The sequence below is a fragment of the Botryllus schlosseri genome, chromosome 5 (genome assembly GCF_051294905.1).
Source record: "Botryllus schlosseri isolate E-star chromosome 5, Bs_hap1, whole genome shotgun sequence".
In the NCBI taxonomy this organism is placed as follows: Eukaryota; Metazoa; Chordata; class Ascidiacea; order Stolidobranchia; family Styelidae; genus Botryllus; species Botryllus schlosseri.
In genome coordinates, this window is record NC_137240.1 from 14,333,146 (window position 1) to 14,355,238 (window position 22,093).

A 22,093-nucleotide genomic window follows, 5' to 3' on the forward strand; every position below is an offset into this window, starting at 1 on the left:
CGGGGAGATTAGAAGCGGTCCAACAGCTGTTATAGACGTCTACGAGGCTTATGATTTACGGTACTCAAACCACGGAGTGGAGGAAGTTTACTAAGACCATCTGAAGTGGGTCCTGGATAAGAGGTACAGCACCAGCTCAGGCGGAACAGTGTTATTGATGAAGTCTGCCTTGTTTGATGTTCCACAATAAACACATAAATATACCGCCGCCCAGACGAAAAAGGCACGGTACCCCGAGATACGCGAAGTAAAAGGCATAGTTGACATTCTAGTATACGCGAAGCACCTGCGAACACAGGTGCTTTGAGATTTAGGTGGCGATATTATCAAAATATCACGGTATCGCAATACAAAACCAAGTTCAGTCAATCGCCATGGATGTGCTAAGAAACATGGCACTGAAAACAGTGACGAATAGATGCAGAAAGTCAAGAGGAAGGTAGCTTGTAAACTTTACAAATTCAAGGATACCGGTTTCTTACGAAGTGAAATCGCGGTGATAGAATCGTCATTTGTAAACTTCGTAAAAGAGCAGCATTCGTGCCATATGTCACAATTACGCCATATGAGACCTAAATATTTTCATAATTGATTTTAGAAGATATTGGCTACTTCTTTCCAGATAACCTAATTCCATAGCCTGGAAATCTAATAAAGAATCTTGAAGGGATTCGCTAGTGTTGCGATATAACTGGAACTCACTCTGTAATAGCGAATGAAAAAGTCTGTTCAGAATCTTTGTTATGTAGACTCACCGGTTATTGTAGGAAGAACGCTTCTGTTGCGCAGATGATTAGCATGCGAATAGTACACAGCTCGTAACATTTTTGGCATAAAACTAACTACCGCCCGAGGTAAATCAAATCCAGAAAAAGAAATAGACCTGCATGACAAAAATGCCGACTATTTCTCGTAAGAAATCATGCTTAATACTTGCATACCGTTCATGGGACGTCAGATAATGATATTGTGAAGCGGCTTCGTCAATCAGCTTAGGTATTCATTGCGAAAGGAATATTAAGTGCTCATTTTCCGCAGCCCACTATTTCAGGTGAATTTTCTCACGATATTGGAAGATTCCAAGCAGTTAATCCTATTCGTTTGATTGAAAGCTATGATATGCCTCAAGTGTCGGTAGCGCTAATGTCGTGTGTAAACATATCAACAACGCCGCGCCGATAGCATGTTAGAATTTGAGATAATATCTTTTCTGAGTACCTCATTATCCATGTAGAGAAAATATAGTCACATCTGGGATACGAATAGTCCTGCACCCCTCAATTTGATATTATCATTTAGAATAGAATTGTAATTCAGCGCTGTAATATTTATTCATAAGGTTAGTCTGTTTGTTCCGGAGATCAACGGCGTACGAAATGAAATTGATTACCGCATTAGTAGCGATATGTTTCACTTTCTGGACGGTCACTGAATCCGCCGCTAAGCCCTCTCAGTATTTGAGAGCTGATCCTACGAGCAAGGGTGCTGGGATTCTCTGGGATGGTAGCGTAGCGTGCGCGGGGAATTGTCGAGGTTCCCCAAAACAGTACTTCTGCGCCAGTAACGGCAGAACGCTAGACTCATTGTGCCGTGTAAGACGAGCGCAATGTCATGACCCGTACTTGAACGTGACTGCGGGAAAATGCCCAAGCTCAGTACGGTGCCACAAAGAACGTAACCACAGTCTGGTAGTACAGCGAGTAGCGAATTTGGAACAGTTTGTCAATGTCCCATCATGCAAGAAAGACGGATCGTATTCTCCTACTCAATGTAACTTGTATTTCGGGTATTGCTGGTGCGTCACCGCGGTCGGCAAAATGGTAAAGGATTCTACATTTGCTATAGGAGCGCCATCATCTTGCGGCAGGCCGAAGAGATCGAAAAGGCGTCGCTGCAACACAGAAGCCGATAAGGCATCTTTCGCGCTGAAGCTGAAAAAGTTAATAAGTAACGATGGCAACCATATGTCGCGACCAGAGATTGGTCTGGCCATCCGGAGAAAGCATCAGGATATGGACTTCAACGGCGATTCCAGTCTAAGCGCAAGAGAATTGAAGAAGCTCTTGAAACGTTACCGTAAAAAGCTTCCTCGCTCGTGCATCAAGACCTTTTGGAAGTTTTGCGATTTCAATGAAAACAAATTGATTTCACTTTCCGAATTTGGATTATGTTTAGGGGCGATACCAAACATGAAAGAATGGGATAGTTCTTCATCTGATCTTGCAACCACAGTGCGGCCGCATCTGGAAAGCCCGCGAGTATCCAACCGCTTTCCTCATGGCTTGGCAATGCCGCGAAATCGGACTCATTCAAACAGGCAAGGCACGTCTCCTAGCTTTATACCAGAAACGTGTTCCTACGAAAGACAAGAGCTGTTGAAAGGGAGCAAAAAGAACGTAAACATACCGGATTGCGAAGGTCCCGGTAACAGGTTTTGGCGACAAATTCAATGTCACGGGTCGTATTGTTATTGTGTCGACAGACAAACGGGCGTGCCAGTTCCAGCCACCGCAGTGCATACATCGGCGGGTTCTCCTAATTGTCAAATAGCTGAGGCATCGCCGTATGTACCGCATCCTATAGCGGGGTGTCCTAGTCGGCGTAAGAACAAATTCCTGAGCATGGTACAGCGGGTTTTGATTCAAGAAATGGCAGCAAACAGAATCAGCGAAGAAGGAGATAACGGTCCTGTGAAGGAAAGGGCCGCGAGGTGGTTTTTCTCGTACCTCGACGAAAACAGAGACAACGCTTTGGGGAGGAAGGAGAGTAAAGCCTTTAAAAAACTGTTACTCAAGTCAAATGTTCCTAAGAAATGCCTTCGCAAGTTCACGCAACATTGCGACAGAAACAACGACTCGAAAATTTCAACGGAAGAGTTTATCGGCTGCCTGGAGGTAAGAAGGCCGGAGCGACTGCATCAGTATTCCGACGCACGAAATTCAATAGACCGACTGAAATCGACAGATGTCGCTTTCAACGCCTAACAGAAAAGACGAGGGCGGACGAATGAGGAATATTTTTCATTTCTTCAATATATATGGCGATGAACGTGGAATGAAAAAATTTCCCAATTCTCTGTAAAGTCTTAGCGAGTCGCGACAGTTCAATGGCAACATCTACACTACATGCCTGCCATGAAAGTGCGCTGTTGCCAGGAAACCGCGTCTACTGGCCGCACAAATTAATGGTCCGAGGAGCGACACGAACGAACCTGTGTGTGTACTTCGCTTGAAAAACGTAGACGGTTACATTTTGACTTTCTTAATGTCCCACGTAAGGAAGCGATCTATCCATGACAAATATAGCTTACTCAAACACCGAGAAGGCTTGGAATTGGCTTTCGCGTAACTGACGACGGAAAGTTAGCATCACACCGTTATCATATGTAAGTAGTATATCTGAAATATACTCGTGCACAATTGAACTGGACTCAATTAGCCTTTGCATATTTTGAACTACCACTTGCGAAATTATTCAATCATTTACGAACGCTATCAATATGTGATTCGACACTATTCAAAGGAGCCCACCCGATTTTCCGTTTAAAAGTCTCCCGTACAGAGTATAAAATTTCCCCAAAGCCTGGAGACACGCATTTAACCACTTTTCAAATATTGCAGTAGATACATTAATTGGTAAATGACGTTCACCATTATTAGAACCGACACTAGATAGAGAGATGCCGTAAAGCGTGGTCTTGATCAATTGATGTGAACGACCAATATGTAAATATACACCAACAAGGCCGGCAGAGTATATATACACAAGCGTTCCCGGATCACACATGTGTGATTCGAAAGCATCAATATCTCGGCTATGATAAAATCAGTTAGCCATCGAAAAAGTAAAACGATGTGACTCGTGTTGTTGTGGTTGTTGCTACTAATAACTGGTCCTATTGCTGGACAAGCTGGGAAAGAGTAATGGGATCCCATAAACCTAAGCGTTCGTTATAAAATACTTGCGCAATGCACCGGTATACATTTGTGTTCGAATGGAAAGGAATGTTCAACTCACCGGCGATTATCTCAGTTTCATATATGAAATTCCTCCGTATGTATACTGCACGCAACAGTGTTGCGGCAACACTTCTGCGATAGTGCTCCATATATTGGATTGTTGCAGTTGAATACCATATAGGTTTTGTGAAAATTGATCTCTAAAAGTAGTGGGAACTTGAACTGACCTGATGCAAATACATTACCGGTGGCGTCGGCTGTTTAGTCTAGGTGAAAGTTGACTTTTTTGACTACGAGGTGTGTAACCGGGTGTGTGTGAACTACCACGCAGTACGTCGACGGCTACAAGACCCACTGTTTGTGATAGCATTGCAGCATGAATAACCCATCTAAAGTGTTTCCATGAGAACTCAAATCAGTCTCTAACTCGAGGCCTACACACCAGCACAGCAATGATAATTATGTTGCCTAAACATTGTGATTTGTGACGCTACAGCATTCGAGGTAAAAATATCATGAAACGAAAGTCACGTTAATCTTTGCATAAGTAGGGCTGGACACAACGATTCGAGTAGTCTGCCTCCACACCAAGAGTAGTATGTATCAACGAGAAGTGTAGTTGCAATACTTATTTGTATCATTCATTGCTACTCGAAACCTTGGTTAGCAGTACCTCAGCATCCAAAAATATGTTACATAAGGCCATTAATCACCCAGTCCTGCTTATAATGCATCAGTCATTGTGCGTCCACAACACCTTATTTATATTTGGCACAACGCCGGTTCTATCAACGCGGGTCGTATACCGCTATTTAGCTTTAATCTTGTAATCATTTCGTGATATTGCGACAATTTATTTCCTGTCGATTGTCGACGCCTAGAAATTATGAGTGATGATTGTATGTTGAACGCAGCGGCATTATATATGAATATGATGCGCTAAAATAGTAAAGTGCGCTTTTATGCTCGTGAAACTGGATTGAAATTATGCTATGTAACCTGCAGCTTCAGCACAAAGTGTTCCCCATGTAGCTACGACGACGCATATCTGAGAATGGGAAGTCGATAGTTTGATTGCACGAACAATGAACATCTGCCAAGTGAATATTCTGTAGTATAGGGTAGACGAGTTGCACTATATCGGGAAGAGTATATTGCAAATTTGTGTTTCTTCGTTTCGCGCAGTTGCCTCGCGCAGCGTGATAGACATTAGTTTGCTATCTAAGTTTTGAGAATTGTTCAAACGTACTACATATTCGTCTTGGTCAGAAATTTTGCTGATATAATGAACAAAACCGAGCACAATAACCGAATAATTAGCTATCGCCTTGCTAAACAGGTGCCGAGATACACTGAATAGATGTCGTCACAAGGACAGTATTTCGAGTACCTTGAATGTATATTATGTGGCGTTAGTAGGGAAAATTCATTACTGAATTTCTTGGTGATTCAACTCGTGTTGGCGCGTACGGCCGTACATAACAACCAAGAGACCGCGTCTTTGCATGCTCAACAATATACAACTTTCTCCAAGGTTTGCGTCTTTTCCGATAATAATTACTCAATGTTATGTATAATTTATTATCTTTTCATAATGTATTTGGCTCGTACCGTGCGCAGGCTACAGAGCTTTGACGAAATATATTTTTTTTATATTAGTATTAGTAGGCTATTTTTATTTGCAATGTTTCTAATTGCCAGTTATTTATGGCTTATCGGATATAACTTGAAGAATCGGTCTAAATATGCTTCAAAGTTAAGCCGTTTATTTGTGAAGTTTCCCAGAAACGTTTGTTTGTTGTTCTTTCTTCATTTTTTCTTATTTAGGTTACCTTATTATATTTTTTTTTAGTTTATACTCTCATCTTTTTGAATATGCATTGTCGTTTTGATATATTTTGTGTCGCTTGCTTTTCATCAATATAAAGACATCTTGCTAAAAGAGGAAGGTGTACTCGTGTACTGGCGTATGTTTCCGCAGACTACTCAAGAGTGAGCGACTAAGCGTCGCGATATGGTGCAGCAGTAAGCTGTTGTGGTGTTTTATGCTTTTTTCGTAATAACAACGCCACACAACTATCGCGCTTTGGATCAAAAGAACAAATTCGTACTAAACACAGGCCGCCGTTTCTCTATCCGTGTGAATCTTTTCATGCCATTAAAGACAACAGGATACGCGCTACTTAAAGGCAAAGTTTGGTCGAACTAATTACTATTGATGAAACGTGCAATTAAAGCCATATGACAGCCTGGGAAATAAATATATTGGGTTGATCTTATTTGGGAGAAAGAGCGCTCTAAATGCTAATCAGAATTTACGGCGACTTGTGTTCGTCGCAAGGTTTACAACTCTTCATTTCGGGAGCGACGAATCATGAAAAATGATTATAACTGTTCAACATAATAATTGTCAGAATACCACAAGTCACGGGCAGGGACCATTGTATCGTCTAAACGTTGGATTCTTTTAGTATCGTGTGAGGTATGTAACATGACGACGACATAATTCTGGAGACAGCAGACACTCTAACCCTAAGGTATAACGGGGTACCGAAATTAGAGTCAATCCCTTCTTTTCAATCGATTTCAGCCTTCGTCTTCGTATCTCTGCCGTTGAGCGTTCGCGTAATAATCTGTGGATTCAGGTGTCAGAATTTTTACACGAACAGTAATCAACAGGTCGTGCTTGGGAATGGGGTGATTACATACTTCAGCTGCTATCTCAACAGCGTTGGAAGAATTAAGTATCGGCAATTCGTTCTCAGCTATTTTACACCCTCTTAATAAGCTTGCCTGTCCCAGTTTCAACAATATATTGTTATATTCACCAATTCGACAAGCATGTGTACTAAATACATGTGTAGATTGTCTACGTTGTATAATTGCCAGTCTAACAATTGAAACAATTTCAAATTAGAAGTAATAATGAAAATCTTGAATTGTTCCATAAAACATTCACGATTTAAAATCCACGATAATATGCGTTATATGTCTTATAAAGGTCTTATAGGTGGTCTTGAAAACGACGGCGGGCATTTGAGAAGTTTAAACTTTCTTGATGAATATAAACCGACGGTTTTCGCGCTTCCAAAATATAGGTTCATAAAATGACTCGTTACGGATTTTCTTGCTGAGTTGATTTGAGGTATTTTCTTAGATCAATAGATAAATTTCCTATGGGGGATCGCATTTCTCGTCTCATGCTGCCAGGATGCCGCTGGAATTCATCTATACATATAGTAATCCTCTTAATTTGCCGCGCTCAAATTTAAATATATTGCGGTGTATGATGAGTTCATTTATCAAGTATTGATCTAATTTGGTGTAAGAGGTGCATTCTTGTGAAGAAAGACAGTTCAAAACTTGATGTTATATGTGGCCGATTTACTCAATAGTTATGTCACGTTCGCGCTTATCACAACATTGAAATAGTTTGTACTACCATTAACGGTTTCTTGTTGCACTCTTCGCATGCACTATTGCCCGTCGTACTTCAATAGTCCAACAAGATTAATAGCAGTTGACTGTATTGTGCAAATTACTGGTACTGTACATTGTACATGACATCTACCGCCGTTAAATGATTAATAGTTATCGTGCAATTGTTGCCGAAGCCATGTCATCATTTTGACTATCGCGATAAAACGTATGTTGAATATTGATTTTGACTCAATATATCACTGCATTAATTAAATTGTGCTTTGCTTTGACCACGCAATATGTTGAGGCAATGCAGCCAGTAGGCTTTCCGCACGCCCCATGGCCAGTAGCAAAGTAGACTATAAAGTTACCTCACGACCGTATCGCAACTCCGTCGTCAAAGCATCTCGATGGTGCAGGCGAAAAAGAATATCATATCTCTCTCTCTCCAACACTTAGGTATAGGAATACAGGAGTCGACCTCGATCGGACTCGGACCCGCAACCCATTTGTTGCAGCTATGCCTATGGATAATACCACGACGCCATCTCGCCATCTTTCTTGCAGTGATTCTTAATATCCCTGCTTAACACTTACGCTAATCTGTAAGCCTTCGCTGAACCCAAAATTTATGATGAGTCAAAAAACGAAAATGTATCACAATACGCATCTGACATATTTCTATACACTGTTGGTGAACAAAATGGACTGTGCATCAGTGTTAGAAGAATAAAACTTGTAAAATATGAATTTCAAACAAAGCAAAAACATTAGAATTAGGGCAATTTTTCACCTAAAAAACGGAAATTTTTGATCTAAGAAAATCAAAAATTTGACATTTTTTACCGTAAAAAAACTACTTTTGACTAAATTTTGACTTAACGTCTGCAAATTAGGTGTTTTCCCACATAATGTTAGAATTCCACTACTTATCTTCATTTCTGGTTCGAACTGTCTGTCCTTACGAAGTAGTTCGACCTGAAAAAACTTTTTTGACTCAAAAGCTGACAAATTTTTTTCATGAAAAAACTTGATTTTAACGAAATCTGGCCCCATGAAGAATTCCAGTATAGTTATATCACGTATTATGGTATTAAAATCTGTTGTTGTGGTACAACAACGAAAGATACATTCCTACATTTTCGGGTAGAAAGTAGAGGTCGACCGATATTGATTTTTACAGGCCGATACCGATACCGATATATCGGCCACTCACAAGGCCGATACCGATATCATAGGCCGATATTAATATGGACTAAGCAGAGAACAATTTCACCAAAAAGATTATACATTAGGCAAGATGGCACTTGTTCATGCCACAGAAAGCTGAACAACAAACGAAAAAACTGAAATTGAAAAGAATTATCTCTTAATTGTGCACATTCGATGAAATTTGGGATAACCCAAAAAGCAAAATATGATACATAATTGCAGATCAGTTCAGAAAAGATAGATTGTAATGCAGGAAGCATAGTTTCTCTGCATGCTCACCCAGCTAAACTCGTCCTGCAAGGGTAAATCTGTCATATATCGCCCTTTGCGTCGTCAATTTCTTGAGATTGAAAACACGGAGCATTGAATTTCCGAAATGTTTTTTAAATATCAAATATCGGCCGCGATATCGGCCTTCATAGGCCGATATCGATAATCGGGAAAGCTCCAAATATCGGCCTCGATAATCGGCCATGTCGATAATCGGTCGACCTCTAGTAGAAAGTGTCTGTAGCTTGCCAAGAATAGAGAAAGGACGTTCAACAGTATAGCAGTTGTTGGCTGACAACACTGAAGTTGTGCTTGTGCGTACACTGCTGGTGACACACCCCTGTTGCTTCATTCTGACAATGGTGTCTACCAGAGATGAGCGGATTTGAAATTTCTATGTCCTAATCCAATCCAAATCCGAACCTTCAAATCCAAATCCAAATCCTAATCCATAACTTTTTCATATTCAAGTCCATGTCCAATCCTAATCCGATTCCAACTGGAAATTCAGAAAAAATACTAATTTATGCAATGGAGGGATTCGAAAATTTTCTTTCACAACCAACGATTCGCTTGATTCAAGATAACTTAGTAACCATAAGTACATTAATAACTGATCTGCATAAAGTTTGTCGCCATTCGCCACACGACATTTCAATCTCCCAGAAAATATGTAAATCCAATCCAAATCCTAATCCGTTCCGAAAAAAATGTCTAATCCAAATCCAATCCAAATCCGACAAAATTTCACAAATCCTGTTTTTTCAAAACCTAATCCTAATCCATGCTCATCTCTGGTGTCTACATCACAATTTTTCATAATGCGCTTCTTGATATAAGAACCATGCAATGCCCACGCATTCTTGCTTCAGTTAGGATTTTGCGGTACGTTGAGCATAACACCCTGTCAACCTATTTGTTTTATTTGAAAGTTTATGATTCACAATGACCAAACAATGGGCCGTCTACAACGCTAGGCCTATAAAATAGGCTACAAGCTGTAAAATGCCAAATTATAAGTTCCCCGACAGTGCAAAATCTACGAAACAAACGAAATGCGGGTTGTAAAATATTTTTAACTTTCTTTACAATGTTGACATTTTTGACCTAGCGCTACAATTTTGACCTAATTTTGACTTTTTTGACATGTGAAAAACTTGCCCTAATTATAATGAATATTCATTGCCAATAAGTGTGACTTCTAATATCCCATTCAGATACCAGTTCAAAAATGCTTGATTTCACCTTGAAAAATTTCATCATATTGTTCGGTCGTAACGCAACAGCGTGATACCAACTTTTTAATTACAAATAATCTTATAAATGTTGGAAATAGAATTGGCATATCAGGAGGACGGAGTTTCGATTTCGAACCACAGTCTCCCTGCGTGCGCCACTGCACACGACGTAGGCTACCACCACAACATCATAAGCATCATCATTTTATTAAAAATTTACCGAATCAATACACGACACGATTGCGATATAAAGAAAAGATAGGAGGGTGCCGAGACGACTTGGTAGTTTTGGTAAACAAAGTTCTATAATAAAAATATGACATCATAAATCCTATGTTGTCGAGCGCATACTATAATCGATCATAACCACATTACCCACGATACTTGGATCACATTGCCTTCATCCAATCTATGACGGGAGAGTAGATTTTGAAGCTGTTGCATTGCTGACGATCTTTGAGTCCCTAAATTGTATTCGAGATTACGCGCCTAAAAAACTGACGGATGATCTGTTTGTCCCCCTTTTACAAGACTTTTTGTGGTTGCATGTAAACTATAAATAAGCGATATATTTTCATCCGCTCAAGACGCAAAACCGTGCAATGAACAAATTGCATAATATCGAAACGACCATGCGTAGATCATTCTAATATTTATTTTGACTTAGTGACATTATTGCAGGTAAGGTTTCATTTTAAACCAACAGTGTTTTAAAACACTTTGTTTAAAACATGTTTTCAATAAATATTTTTAACAAAATTGTGTTTTTTCCGAAACATTGCACAATTATGCCAAAATTGTGTAAATACTTTCGAAAAACATGTAGTATGAGCCAAGGGATGATTTGTACCTAATATGGTCGACGCATGCGACATGGATTGGCTGGAACCCTCCAAATCGTCACTGGTTCGACAGTTATAGCAAGTAGATATCTATATAATTGGTACGGAATGGGTGTTCTGATGATGATGACCACCGACCGTAAAAATCCTGCATAACGATTTGGTCCCGGTTAGATATTTTTGGTCTGTTTATAACAGTGGTCGGAAGCCCGTTTCGTCGAAGGAGCCATATTTCCCTATATTTTAAATTGTAAATACCAATGCACTGTGTCGTCACAATTAAAGATTCGTGACGTCATGATTAGAAAAACAAAACAATAAAAACATGTATTAAACATGTTTGTTTTACATGCAAGTCTATCACATGTGTATTCAAAATAAATTACTCGAGCTATTCAAAATCAATACTATTAGGTTTATGTTAGGCGATAAGTTAACGATCGGTTATGATGTGTAGGCCTAATATATATTGTATATCCTCGAAACTGATCATTAGGCAGCTTGTTCCCACACGACAGAGCTTCTAATAAAAACCAGGCGGATGCATATTATACCACTTAATGATATGGTTGCGGTCGACTGGCGGTGAACAGTACATATTAATATTTCCAATTCGTGGTTGGGTATTGAAACTCGGTTTTTTCTTTTAATTTCCGATCATTCGTCGGTTTGACTAAACAATACTATGAAATGTCCTGGCCACATGCCAGTCCCCATTCCATTCTCTATGTTCAAGCCTATATAACACTGATCGGTAATGCATCTTTCGTGAAGTTCAAACTATATGATGAGATTTTACCGAAGGTTAACGATCAGCAAAACCTTTATTAGAATGTTTCACGTCCTAGGTCTTCGTAGAACCATAGACATATATACGACGTCGAAATACGAATCCAAACACAATTATACGCTTGTTCTATTATTCTCTGATTTATTATATATAGGCCAGGGGTCACAAACACGCGGCCCGCGGGCCGCATGTGACCCGCGACATCATATTTTGCGGTCCGCGAACAGATTTGAGATTTCGGAATAACACTCAGTAAAGTATTTCGAAACGCCGAAATTGATTTCATTTTAGAAGTATTCCCGTTGTCCAAATTAGCTTTGCGAGGAGATGGTTTTACAGCAAACACCGAGTCTAGCTAACGCCGATATCGATTCTTTGGTCGCTGACAATACTGTCAGGTGTGTAGCTCATAGTTCAAAATATAATGAAAGTGATGATCATGATATTTTTGCTGTATTTGTGTTTATTTAATAAAATCTTAATTCTTTTCAGGTAGCTATATGCCCGCTGTCCACAGCGCTGTATACTGCCGTAAAGTTTTAAAAACGTGGTCGTAAAACTGTGTGGCCTATTTTATCGTGAAAATGAATTCTTGCGGCTTGCGGCCTCCCCGAGATTTGAAAAGTGGCTCGCGACCCGTTTTGAGTTGGCGACCCCTCTGATATAGCTAGAGAGCATACCATATCATATTAATCATTATTTAAAAAAGGATTGACTAATCATCATATCATATTTGTTTGTTTGTTCGTTGTATTCATGGTGTTTGTCGACTATGGTCATTTACACCAGCCGATATTGTTCATTGTTTTCCGTAACTGCTGCCGACTTATAGCACGGCCCACCTATAGGATTTTTGTAAGACACCGCTTACGCGGATGAGGTGGCGAGGAGGAGCCTATAGGTAAACCTACAACACTTCGGTATCAGAATTCTGAAGTCGACCTCGGGCGGACTCGAACCCGCACCCATTGGTGTTGCAGCCACTGCGCAACCACCGCGCTATCTCGCCATATCATATTTGTTAGAATGACATATACCAAGCTATACCAACCTGTTCCCTGTATCGCACTATGAACTGAGTATATTATTATATTATCGAAATACAATACTTCCTAGTTGTGATGCCGACGTTTTCAGAGGACGGACCAGGTCCAGACTGAAAGAACGACGCGATTCACAATTTACGCATTTAATTGTTTAGTTGATTGGTTTAGATTATACGCCAATAGCAATATTAAAAGGATTAAGCAATATGCATTATTGCATAGCCTAATATCAAGTAAAACAAAAATAGACACTACAATAAATCCAATACAATTATATCCAATGAATATTGTGGAAAAGCCACCTTAATTTATTATAATAAACAAAATCAAAACAAAAACAAAACAAAAATTCAAAATCCGAATGCAGCTCACGCAAAACCGCGAAGGGGCACATTTTTAGGCCGCTGTTATACACTTTACCAACAGTGATACCAACTGCTGCATGGTAATAAAAGGAACGTACGCATATTATGCATTGAAATAGTTCACAAAAACCCAGGTTTTTAACGATTTAAATCCCTTGTTCCCAGTAGCAAAAATATTTTTAAAAAACGGGTTAGAATCACTTTAGTGTATAGGCTACGTATGAGTTTTTGTTAAACTATCCGAGATACGCGAGATGTAACAATTCCATCGGCTTTCCAGTTACGTCACCGACGTTGAATTCACAAAGGTGTATTTGTGACTCATGGAAGGTTTATACAGGAAAATCGAAAAATGGCGAGCAGAAGTGTTCGACCGAGTGTTGTTTGCGATGATCAGATGGATCCAACGTATTCCGACTACACTTGCAGCGTCGAAACAGTTTCTAAAGGAAACAGGTGGTTATACCGACTGACAGTTGTTATAAGGTGTGATAATATTTAGATTGTCAATAAAATCTGGACGATTAGGCCGGCATTATAATGGCTTATGGATATTATATTATCAGACAAACACAAAATGTGACAAAAGTTGGCACCCTGTATTTACCATCTGAATTATATACACACAGGTCATATTCTTCTCTCAAAACGCGTGATAAGCCAACGGCCAGCCCTATAACCCTCCTATTTCGCAGATATAGAAGTCCATTCAATATGCAAGTTCGTTTCCACGTATGCCTATTGCCAACTATTGTGCATGCCTTTCATTTAATCCATCCCTGTGTCCACTTTAATTTAGAGTTCAGTTAGAGACTTGCCCTGTATGTATTATGTAGATTCGAAAACTTCTAAAAGCAATGTTTGAAGAGCTTCTTGGATGTACAGAACTTCAAATTGAATATACTATTCAATAATATCAATGTATAACAAGACATTGCGTGTCCTTTTGAACCATACTGGCACATCGACCGCCCGCATAAAAGATTATATGTCATTATTAGTACAAATTGCTACTTCTTCTGCACTGCGGCAGTTTTACCACTAGCCTGCAGCACCTGTCAGGTACCTAAGGATACCCTAATATCCACAAACTATACAGTCGTTATGGCGGATAAGATACAACAATTATACGTCCTGGTTAAACGGTAATTTGGTTACTTCAACATCTTCGTACCTGTTTTTGTGTACCGCATTGTACATTGTGTGACTCGGGTGGAATAATCATATCAACCCCAGCAAAACATGTACGAGAACATAAGCTAGATCGGTATGCAGCTTTGTCTTGCTAATATTCATTGTTCATGTTGGCAAATGCATGCGTGCTTTGGGTGGGTAAACATTTTTGATATTGCGCGGTCGCTGACAAATTCCTTCCTTGACATTGCCTAACTTCGGCACAGCATAGTAGTCGACAAACACCATAAATACCACAAGCAAACAACTGAATTGGCTACCATTAATTTGGTGGTTTGGCGGAAAAAGAATATAATCTGTAAGTCGTAAACGATATGCAAATAAGGCATTCCCTACCCATTCAGTTCCGCCTCCAATCATTTACTGAAATATAATGATTTGACTAGCACAGTGGTTCTTAACTTTATTTGCCGCGATACAAAGTTGTGACCTCTTTTAGCGCGGACACATTTGAAAAGATTTTCAAGCTTGCAGACACCTAAATTTGTATGATTCATTCAAAACAATGTCAAAAATATACGCATACATTTATAACTCCTAGCGAATACTAAACGTGACAATTCGCGGTTCTAGGAACAGGACATGACGTCCCGTAACAGAACTATGACAGTTCCTTAAAAAGATAGATATTTGATCAATATTGTTTACAACATATCAAGGGAATCATTGACGTGCGTATACGTTAGCAGCGCAAGGCGCGTGAAAAAGATTTCGAGATTATGAAAATCGACCATCAAATACTCATTTTTGTGCTGATTTAGCAAATGATTATAGGGGCCCCCTTCCAGCTTCAACCTCCTGATTGTGGGGTTCAGATGCAGTACCTACCTACGGTTAAAACTAGGATGGTGCGAACCCCTGAAAATTATGGTTCGTGCGAACACGGAATACTATTTGAAATTTACATGGTGGCGTCATAATGTAAATTTCAAACAGTATTTTTTTCGTAAGGTTATAAATGTATACTGTACGAGTACAATATATAGTATACCACTATATATTATGCGCAAGATAATTGATACTTGGGAGACAGAGGGTGGTCTGGGGTTAATCCCAGCAGATGATAGTTTGACGACCATATGAGGGCCCGGTACCGAAATTCGGAGGTGGGAGCCTGACATAGGACTGTTACGGTTCGGTATGTTTAGTTAGATTGATAGATATTATATTGTGACGCGTAATTAGCTTTCAATAGGAAGCTCATTTTCTGATAGCTTGAAGTGGACGTGCAAATATGTTCGGAGATTTACCCCTCCCCTCATTGTTTTCGCTTGTGCTTGGCGTTCTTGTTGTAGCTGGTGCTAGATATTAATTTGTACACGTGTGCGTCATTGGGCGAATACGTAAATCTTTAGTGACTTTGTTACTTTAACTGTTTGAATATCACAGTGATTCGACCACTATGGTCAATCGGCCGTTTACACACGTCCAATGCGCTATTGTTAGCTGATTCTTCGATTACTCTGCTTATTTTCCACATAAATTCATTGGTGTAGCTGTCGCGACAAGTCGACCAATCGATTGTTAGCAACTCGCGGCAAAATGTCCAGTGAACGCTAAACTTTGTGCCGTCACACTGTGTAAAAACAGCTGTTACCTGAAATGAAAGAAAAATGGGAAATTGCCACTCGAACTTGCCATTACGAACTTACATGGTGCGGACATTTCATGAAACTTTCCGTACAGTTCAGACAGCTACAGGGAGTCCAGGACTATAGGTGTGCGCCCGGGCAACCAGCGCGTAGCTAGAGAAAAAGGTGGGCGAGGTAAGGGATACCCAAACTCCCTTTTTATTTGGGATTCATTTGATCACTATACCCTTTATAAATACGATTCACAAACACACGCTCTCTTTCCGTACCTATAACTAAGTCTGGTCCAGTCCGGTCGGAACGCAAAACGTATCTATATACTGTTTTTCTATCCGCTAACTGCGCATTTGTTTTCTAGCCACGCGAACGGTAAAAACTTTTCGAAGGTATAAGGAATGAATGAATGCGGTCAATTGCATATATATTACTTTAATTTTTATCTCCTCTCTTAGTCCACGTATTACATGTAATTTTAAGACGGGTACCATATTACGATAAAAAATCTAGAGACGCTAAATCGAGCAATGCGAAAAGAAAAATGTAACGTTGAATAATTGTACTCAAGAAGATTACTTCATAGTGTACCTACATCATAGTTTAATTTACCTAATGAGTCATTCGCCTTCCCAAAATTTTCAAATTCAGCCTTCACATAGATATATAAATTACATGTTAACTTTCACGGGCATGAAACTTGCGGTTATCGGCAGAATGCAGTAAGATTCTTGGGTATCATGACCAGATAAGTATAGCGGGCCCGAAGATGAGGGAATCTAAAATTTTCCTTTGCAAATGATGTTACGTGTTGAAGCATCAAGTGCAGTTTGATCGCAATTTATCGCATCATGGACTTATATAGTGATCAAGTCAATGATGAGCACATTATACTTTTTTGTGAACGAATAAAACCAATGACAAATGATCGTTTGTCATTCGACTGAACAATTTGCACAATAACGTGGAGCTGAAGTATACTCCAGCGATCAGCAAACCATCGAGCAGTAACTATTTTCATAACCTGTCTCAATTCAATGCATTCCAAAAGAGTTTGTAAAATACCCTCAATGACAACACAAGCAAAGCATTCAATCCAATTTCAATCTCTCAGTAACGTTGCGACTAATCCGCCGTAGTGCTTTATAGTGCGATTTCCGTATTACGCTACTAGCCCATGACGCCAGGTGTTATTTGGCACTTGAAAGAGATGTGGTCGTGGTCTGTCAGCGGCTTCGTGAACCTTTTGAAAATCGAGCTACAGTCGGGAGAACGATATCATATCACGCAAGGGACGAAACCACAAAATTGGTACAGTTTCAATAAATACGCGACCGCTGCCGTAATGCCCTTGTCATTCAGGCGGCATGATCGGATGCACTGCGCGTTATGTACGTGGAAGCATGCCAATGGCGACTATATAAAAGTAATACGCCATGTATAAACTAAACATATTACGACCCGAATGCTATGTGCATGTGCAAGATAGCCTTAACGCTCGTGTGGACAGATTCTACTGGTTGTACAGCCCAGTGGTACCCAAAGTGGGCGCCAGCGCCCCATGGGGGGCGTTTGCGACATCAACGGGAGCGCTAGCTACAAATTGGGCGATTGAAGGCGTTTGGAGAAGGGAGCGCTGTGGACTATAGCAAACGGTTTGGAAAATCCGTAAATTATTACCTCTCTCTCTGCACTGAAGTTTGATTTATGAATATGTAGACACGTCATCGCAGTCGTGCAAGATGCATTCCATCGAAAATCGTTACCGACGATCCCCGCATGTTCATTTTTATGTAACAATTAGTTTTCCCTAACTAAGCAAACAGTCAATTAAACAACGAATGAGCCAATTATTCAGTGATACTTATTAAGCCCAAGTCATGAGCACACATTCAAACGCATGTACTGTACGTACAACGAGGACGATGCTGTTTTATGCGCATATCGCACCACAGCGAACTATATGATGATTTGGAAGAGAAATTGCTTAGTTCGATTATTTTCAATAATTCTGTCCGTCTAGAATTCCTACAAAAATGTGAATCTGTCTTAACTTTAATAACGTAGCTTATATATCGCGATGTCAATAAATTAGATCGACGCAATAAGTCTACGCGGTATAGTGACTGTGCAGTGTGCAATGAACTAAAATATTTATGTAGGGCGTATAGGAAGGGCGTTGATACATGATTTGCGGCCCAGGTGGGCGTTGTGTAAAAAAGTTTGGGGAAACATTGCTAGCCAGTAGCAGAATTCCAGTTACATATTGTCTAGGCCTGTAATAATCTCCGATCTACATTTCTTCACAAATCACCAGGGTGCCACACTAAAAAACACAATATTCTTCTACTGTAGTTCTCGACCGCCGGCCTGCGTCAAATTTCCTGTCGATTAGCCAAATACAGAATACTCGAATTACTCAAGTAGTTTTCCTCTACTTGCAGTTGCAGTATACTTACTCAAATGAATCTAATTTTCCGCTATACCTCTATTTGTACTTTGTAATATCTTGTGCCGTACTTACTTGGTTAACTTAACGATATTTTTCGGTTTGACAAGTAGAAGTAGAGATACAGCAAGAGAGAGAGAGAGAGAGAGAGGAGAGAGAGAGAGAGAGAGAGAGAGAGAGAGAGATGGAGAGAGAGAGAGAGAGGGAGAGAGAGAGAGAGAGAGAGATGGAGAGAGAGAGAGGGAGAGAGAGAGAGAGAGAGATCAAGACGGAGAAATTTAGGCAGTCTGAAATGAACTCGAATATTTACGGAGAATCGAAATGAACATATTGCATACCAGGGGTGGGCAACTGCTACTCGCGAGCTGCATGTGGCTCTTTGAGGCTTTGATTGCGGCTCTTTAATGATTGCACTTGCACATGCTTTTCGGAGTAGTTTAACCTGATTATAAACTGATGCATTCCATCACGTATTAACAATATGCGTATTGTTTTCGTGTTGTTTCTTTCCTTATGGCAAATTTGTATAATTTAAGTGTGAGTGCACTACTCGGTTAGAACTTTGCAATATCATTCTTGAATCAAATTCACAGAAACGGTTCACCGCAACGATGGTACATGGTCGTCAATCAATGATATATCATTGTGTCTAGCAATGAACTTGATAATTGTAATCACGGCAGCGCAGGTCACAATTATTTCCGGCTAACGATGGTGAATATGACTCTTCCATTTGTATTGTAAAGGCTAGCAGAGTCTAACGACGTAAATGAAGTGCGATCGATAATTAAAAGAAAAGAAAGTATGAACAGAAAAATGTAACTTTTAAAACAGAATGGGAAGACGAGCTTGCATTCAGTGATAATAAAGGTAAGCTAGTTTGCCTAATCTGTCAAGATTGGCTCAATAATTACAAAGCTATAATAGTAACTTGAAACTTCAATACGAAACCACCAAAACCTCGCCACGAGTTAGGTAACGAAGACAGATTTACGGAGTAATAGATTACCGAGCTGAAATCTTCCTCAAATGCTCATTTCTCAGCAGCACTTAAAGGAACTGCTGCGCACTGCTTTGAAGTTATATCGGCCTGATTTCAAACACCTTGCAGCCCAGGGGAGACGCACCGTATCACCACACAATAATAAACTTCATTCGATAGTCTACATTTAATTGTGACGTAATAAATGCGTATTTTTGAATTTTTGTTTTGTGGCTCTTTTGAAACCAAGATTTTAGATATGCGGCTCGCGCATGAAGCAGGTTCGCCGTCTGCCCACCACGTTGTATATCAACAATCGTATACAATAGGGTTTCTTAAAGTATGGCTCGCGAAGGGTATAAATTTGGATCGCGACAGCACCAGGACGATCTTTTAATATGCATTTTATATTAGCTGAATTTCTTGCGCGCAACCAAAATTTCCTTCGCGCTTCGCGCGATCTCATGTGGAATGTTTATTATTTCCAGTCATGTTGTGTTGGGTACTATAGTCAATATGCGAGACACGCAGAAAAGTTGTTACGACGATATCGCTGAAAGGGGCACTGCGCTCTAAATATGATGTGGTCTCAAATTGAAGCGCAGATCGAAAAAAAAATTGGCCGCAGCCATTTTCTTTAGAAATCAATCGTAATGGAGCTGCAATTAAATGAATTTTGCATAAGGATCGTTACGCTTCCTCCAGCTACCGCGATTAACCCGTGGCGAAATTTCTGGCGCGATATCTTCACCATCGCACTTACTCGACGCGACCTCCACATTGTAGCTTCATTTCTTTATGTAGTACGTGGAAAACATAGGACGTGTCACTCACTTTGCTTCCACAATCCATATGATACAACAGCACGGACTCTCGATGCCACTTGCAACATATGTATGTATTTGTATAATCCCCAATTCACCATACTGGACGAGGCTCGGTTGTACGCTACAGGTACTATGCTGTGCTATGCTATTGTCTTAGGATCTGACACTAGCTAAGATTGAACATTGAACATTCTCAAGGACACATTCAAATTCAATATAAATATTAGAAACGGCTGGCCTCTACAGGGAATTATCCGAATGAAGTCACGGTCACCGAATATGTTCTTGGCCAATGGATATTGTCGCAGTGCTTTACCGCATGCACTACAAAATGCTCTCATTTTACATCAATAGTGAGGCACAATCGGCATCACATTCGTTATATCATTTTTGTGAATTGTGGATTCGTTAATATACCAATCATACATCTAATTAATTCCCCATTCGATCAGGCGGCATTGACATAGCAGGGTACCTGTAGTGTACAACAGAGCCTCGACAGTATGGTGACTATTAGGGATGGTGTGAACGTGAGGTTCACGTTCGCGTTCTGTGTGTGAACCTCAGAAATTTAGAGGTTCGCGTTCACAACAGAACCTTGGTGGGTTCTGCACTGTGAACCTTTTGGTAAATTGCAATTTTCATTCCATTATAAGATTTTTGGCTCAAATTTATTGCATTTCAACCGCGTGCCACTCCATGCATGGTGCTGGCAGCATAAAAAATTAACACTAAACGAGCATGCACCCTGCACCTCAACAGCCTTAAAAGTTTTACTTGCTTTGTTGCAAAAATTTTCTCGGCTTGTCCAGCTTTCCGTCTTCTGATGTAAAAAATCGAACGGTCGTACTGGGTCAATCTTGACTTCATATCTTTACTGTATCATTAAAACCAAATCCGTGCGATTAAGGTGCGTGCTACTGCTGCATAGCTTGTTGTTTGTGGTATCGGTAGCGAGTATAGAAACCCGTTGTACACTCTGCTCAATATCAATGTAGCAATACTCAGACTCCGAACACATTGTCCGGTCTGGCTAAGACCGTTAAGGCGTAAGCTTATATTCCTTGGTAAGTCCTCGTCGAAATTGTTGGCATAGCGACGGAATGTACTGATTTTATGCAATTATTATATCCTTTGATTACCGCGGTTGATACATTTAGCGACGTTTAAAACGCCGATATGTACTTCAGCATTGTGGCATTATGTGGGCCGAATCTTCGCTAGGTATCGTGTACATTAATATAGGACATAGGCTTTGAAAGAAAGGGTTGGAATTAGCAATATGACGTCACGTGACGTCACGAGGTTCACGTTCGTGTTCACACAGAACCTTTCAAAAAGGTTCGCGTTCACACGAACCTGAACCTTTCAGAGGTTCACACCATCCCTATGACTATGCATAAGTTGCAAGCGGCATTGAGAGACCGTGCTGTTGTATAATTTGGAAGAAAACTGAGTGTCTCAGCATATGTTTAACATGTACTAAATCGAATGGATTAGAGGAGCGGGGCCGTAACTGCCGCACCTTACATTTTTTAATACGCTCAATTTACAGAAATGAATCGAACTTCATACGCAATTGTGAAAGGACCATATATTCCTAGATACCATGGATACCGGATACCGTGGAGCCAGATACCGGGGTCGTGGGGATGCTATTGGTTAACAACGGGCGGGTGCGCTAAATGGACACAGGTATTTTGGCCGACCCTTTCCGTACCGGGACACATGAAGTTTTTTGGCCAACATAAAACTGGGCAAAGTGCGTTGCCAATAAGATTGCGGCAATAAAACCTTGGCCCGAAATGACCGTCTCTGTCCGGACTTCGAACTGTCAGCATCAAATATACGCGACCATTTATTGTGAGCCCTGCAGTACAAATGCAGCCTGCAGAGGAAAATAATGCACCGCG

The 22,093-nt window shown here is 40.2% G+C and overlaps 1 protein-coding gene and 1 long non-coding RNA gene across 2 annotated transcripts in view; both read left to right on the forward strand.

The window, feature by feature from the left end:
- Positions 1-13,133, forward strand: part of LOC145439153 (uncharacterized) — a 110,717-nt gene extending 97,584 nt beyond the window's left edge. The window contains exon 2 of the long non-coding RNA XR_013915105.1: positions 9,235-13,133. This is a non-coding gene — a long non-coding RNA (uncharacterized LOC145439153). The remainder of the gene's footprint in view (positions 1-9,234) is intronic.
- Positions 375-5,911, forward strand: LOC145439129 (SPARC-related modular calcium-binding protein 2-like). The gene is made up of 2 exons (XM_080316607.1): positions 375-4,660; positions 4,992-5,911. Exon 1 carries the CDS (start codon positions 1,377-1,379, stop codon positions 2,982-2,984), a length of 1,608 nt encoding a protein of 535 aa, XP_080172733.1. The 5' UTR covers positions 375-1,376; the 3' UTR covers positions 2,985-4,660; positions 4,992-5,911.
- Positions 13,134-22,093: the final 8,960 nt, after the last annotated feature.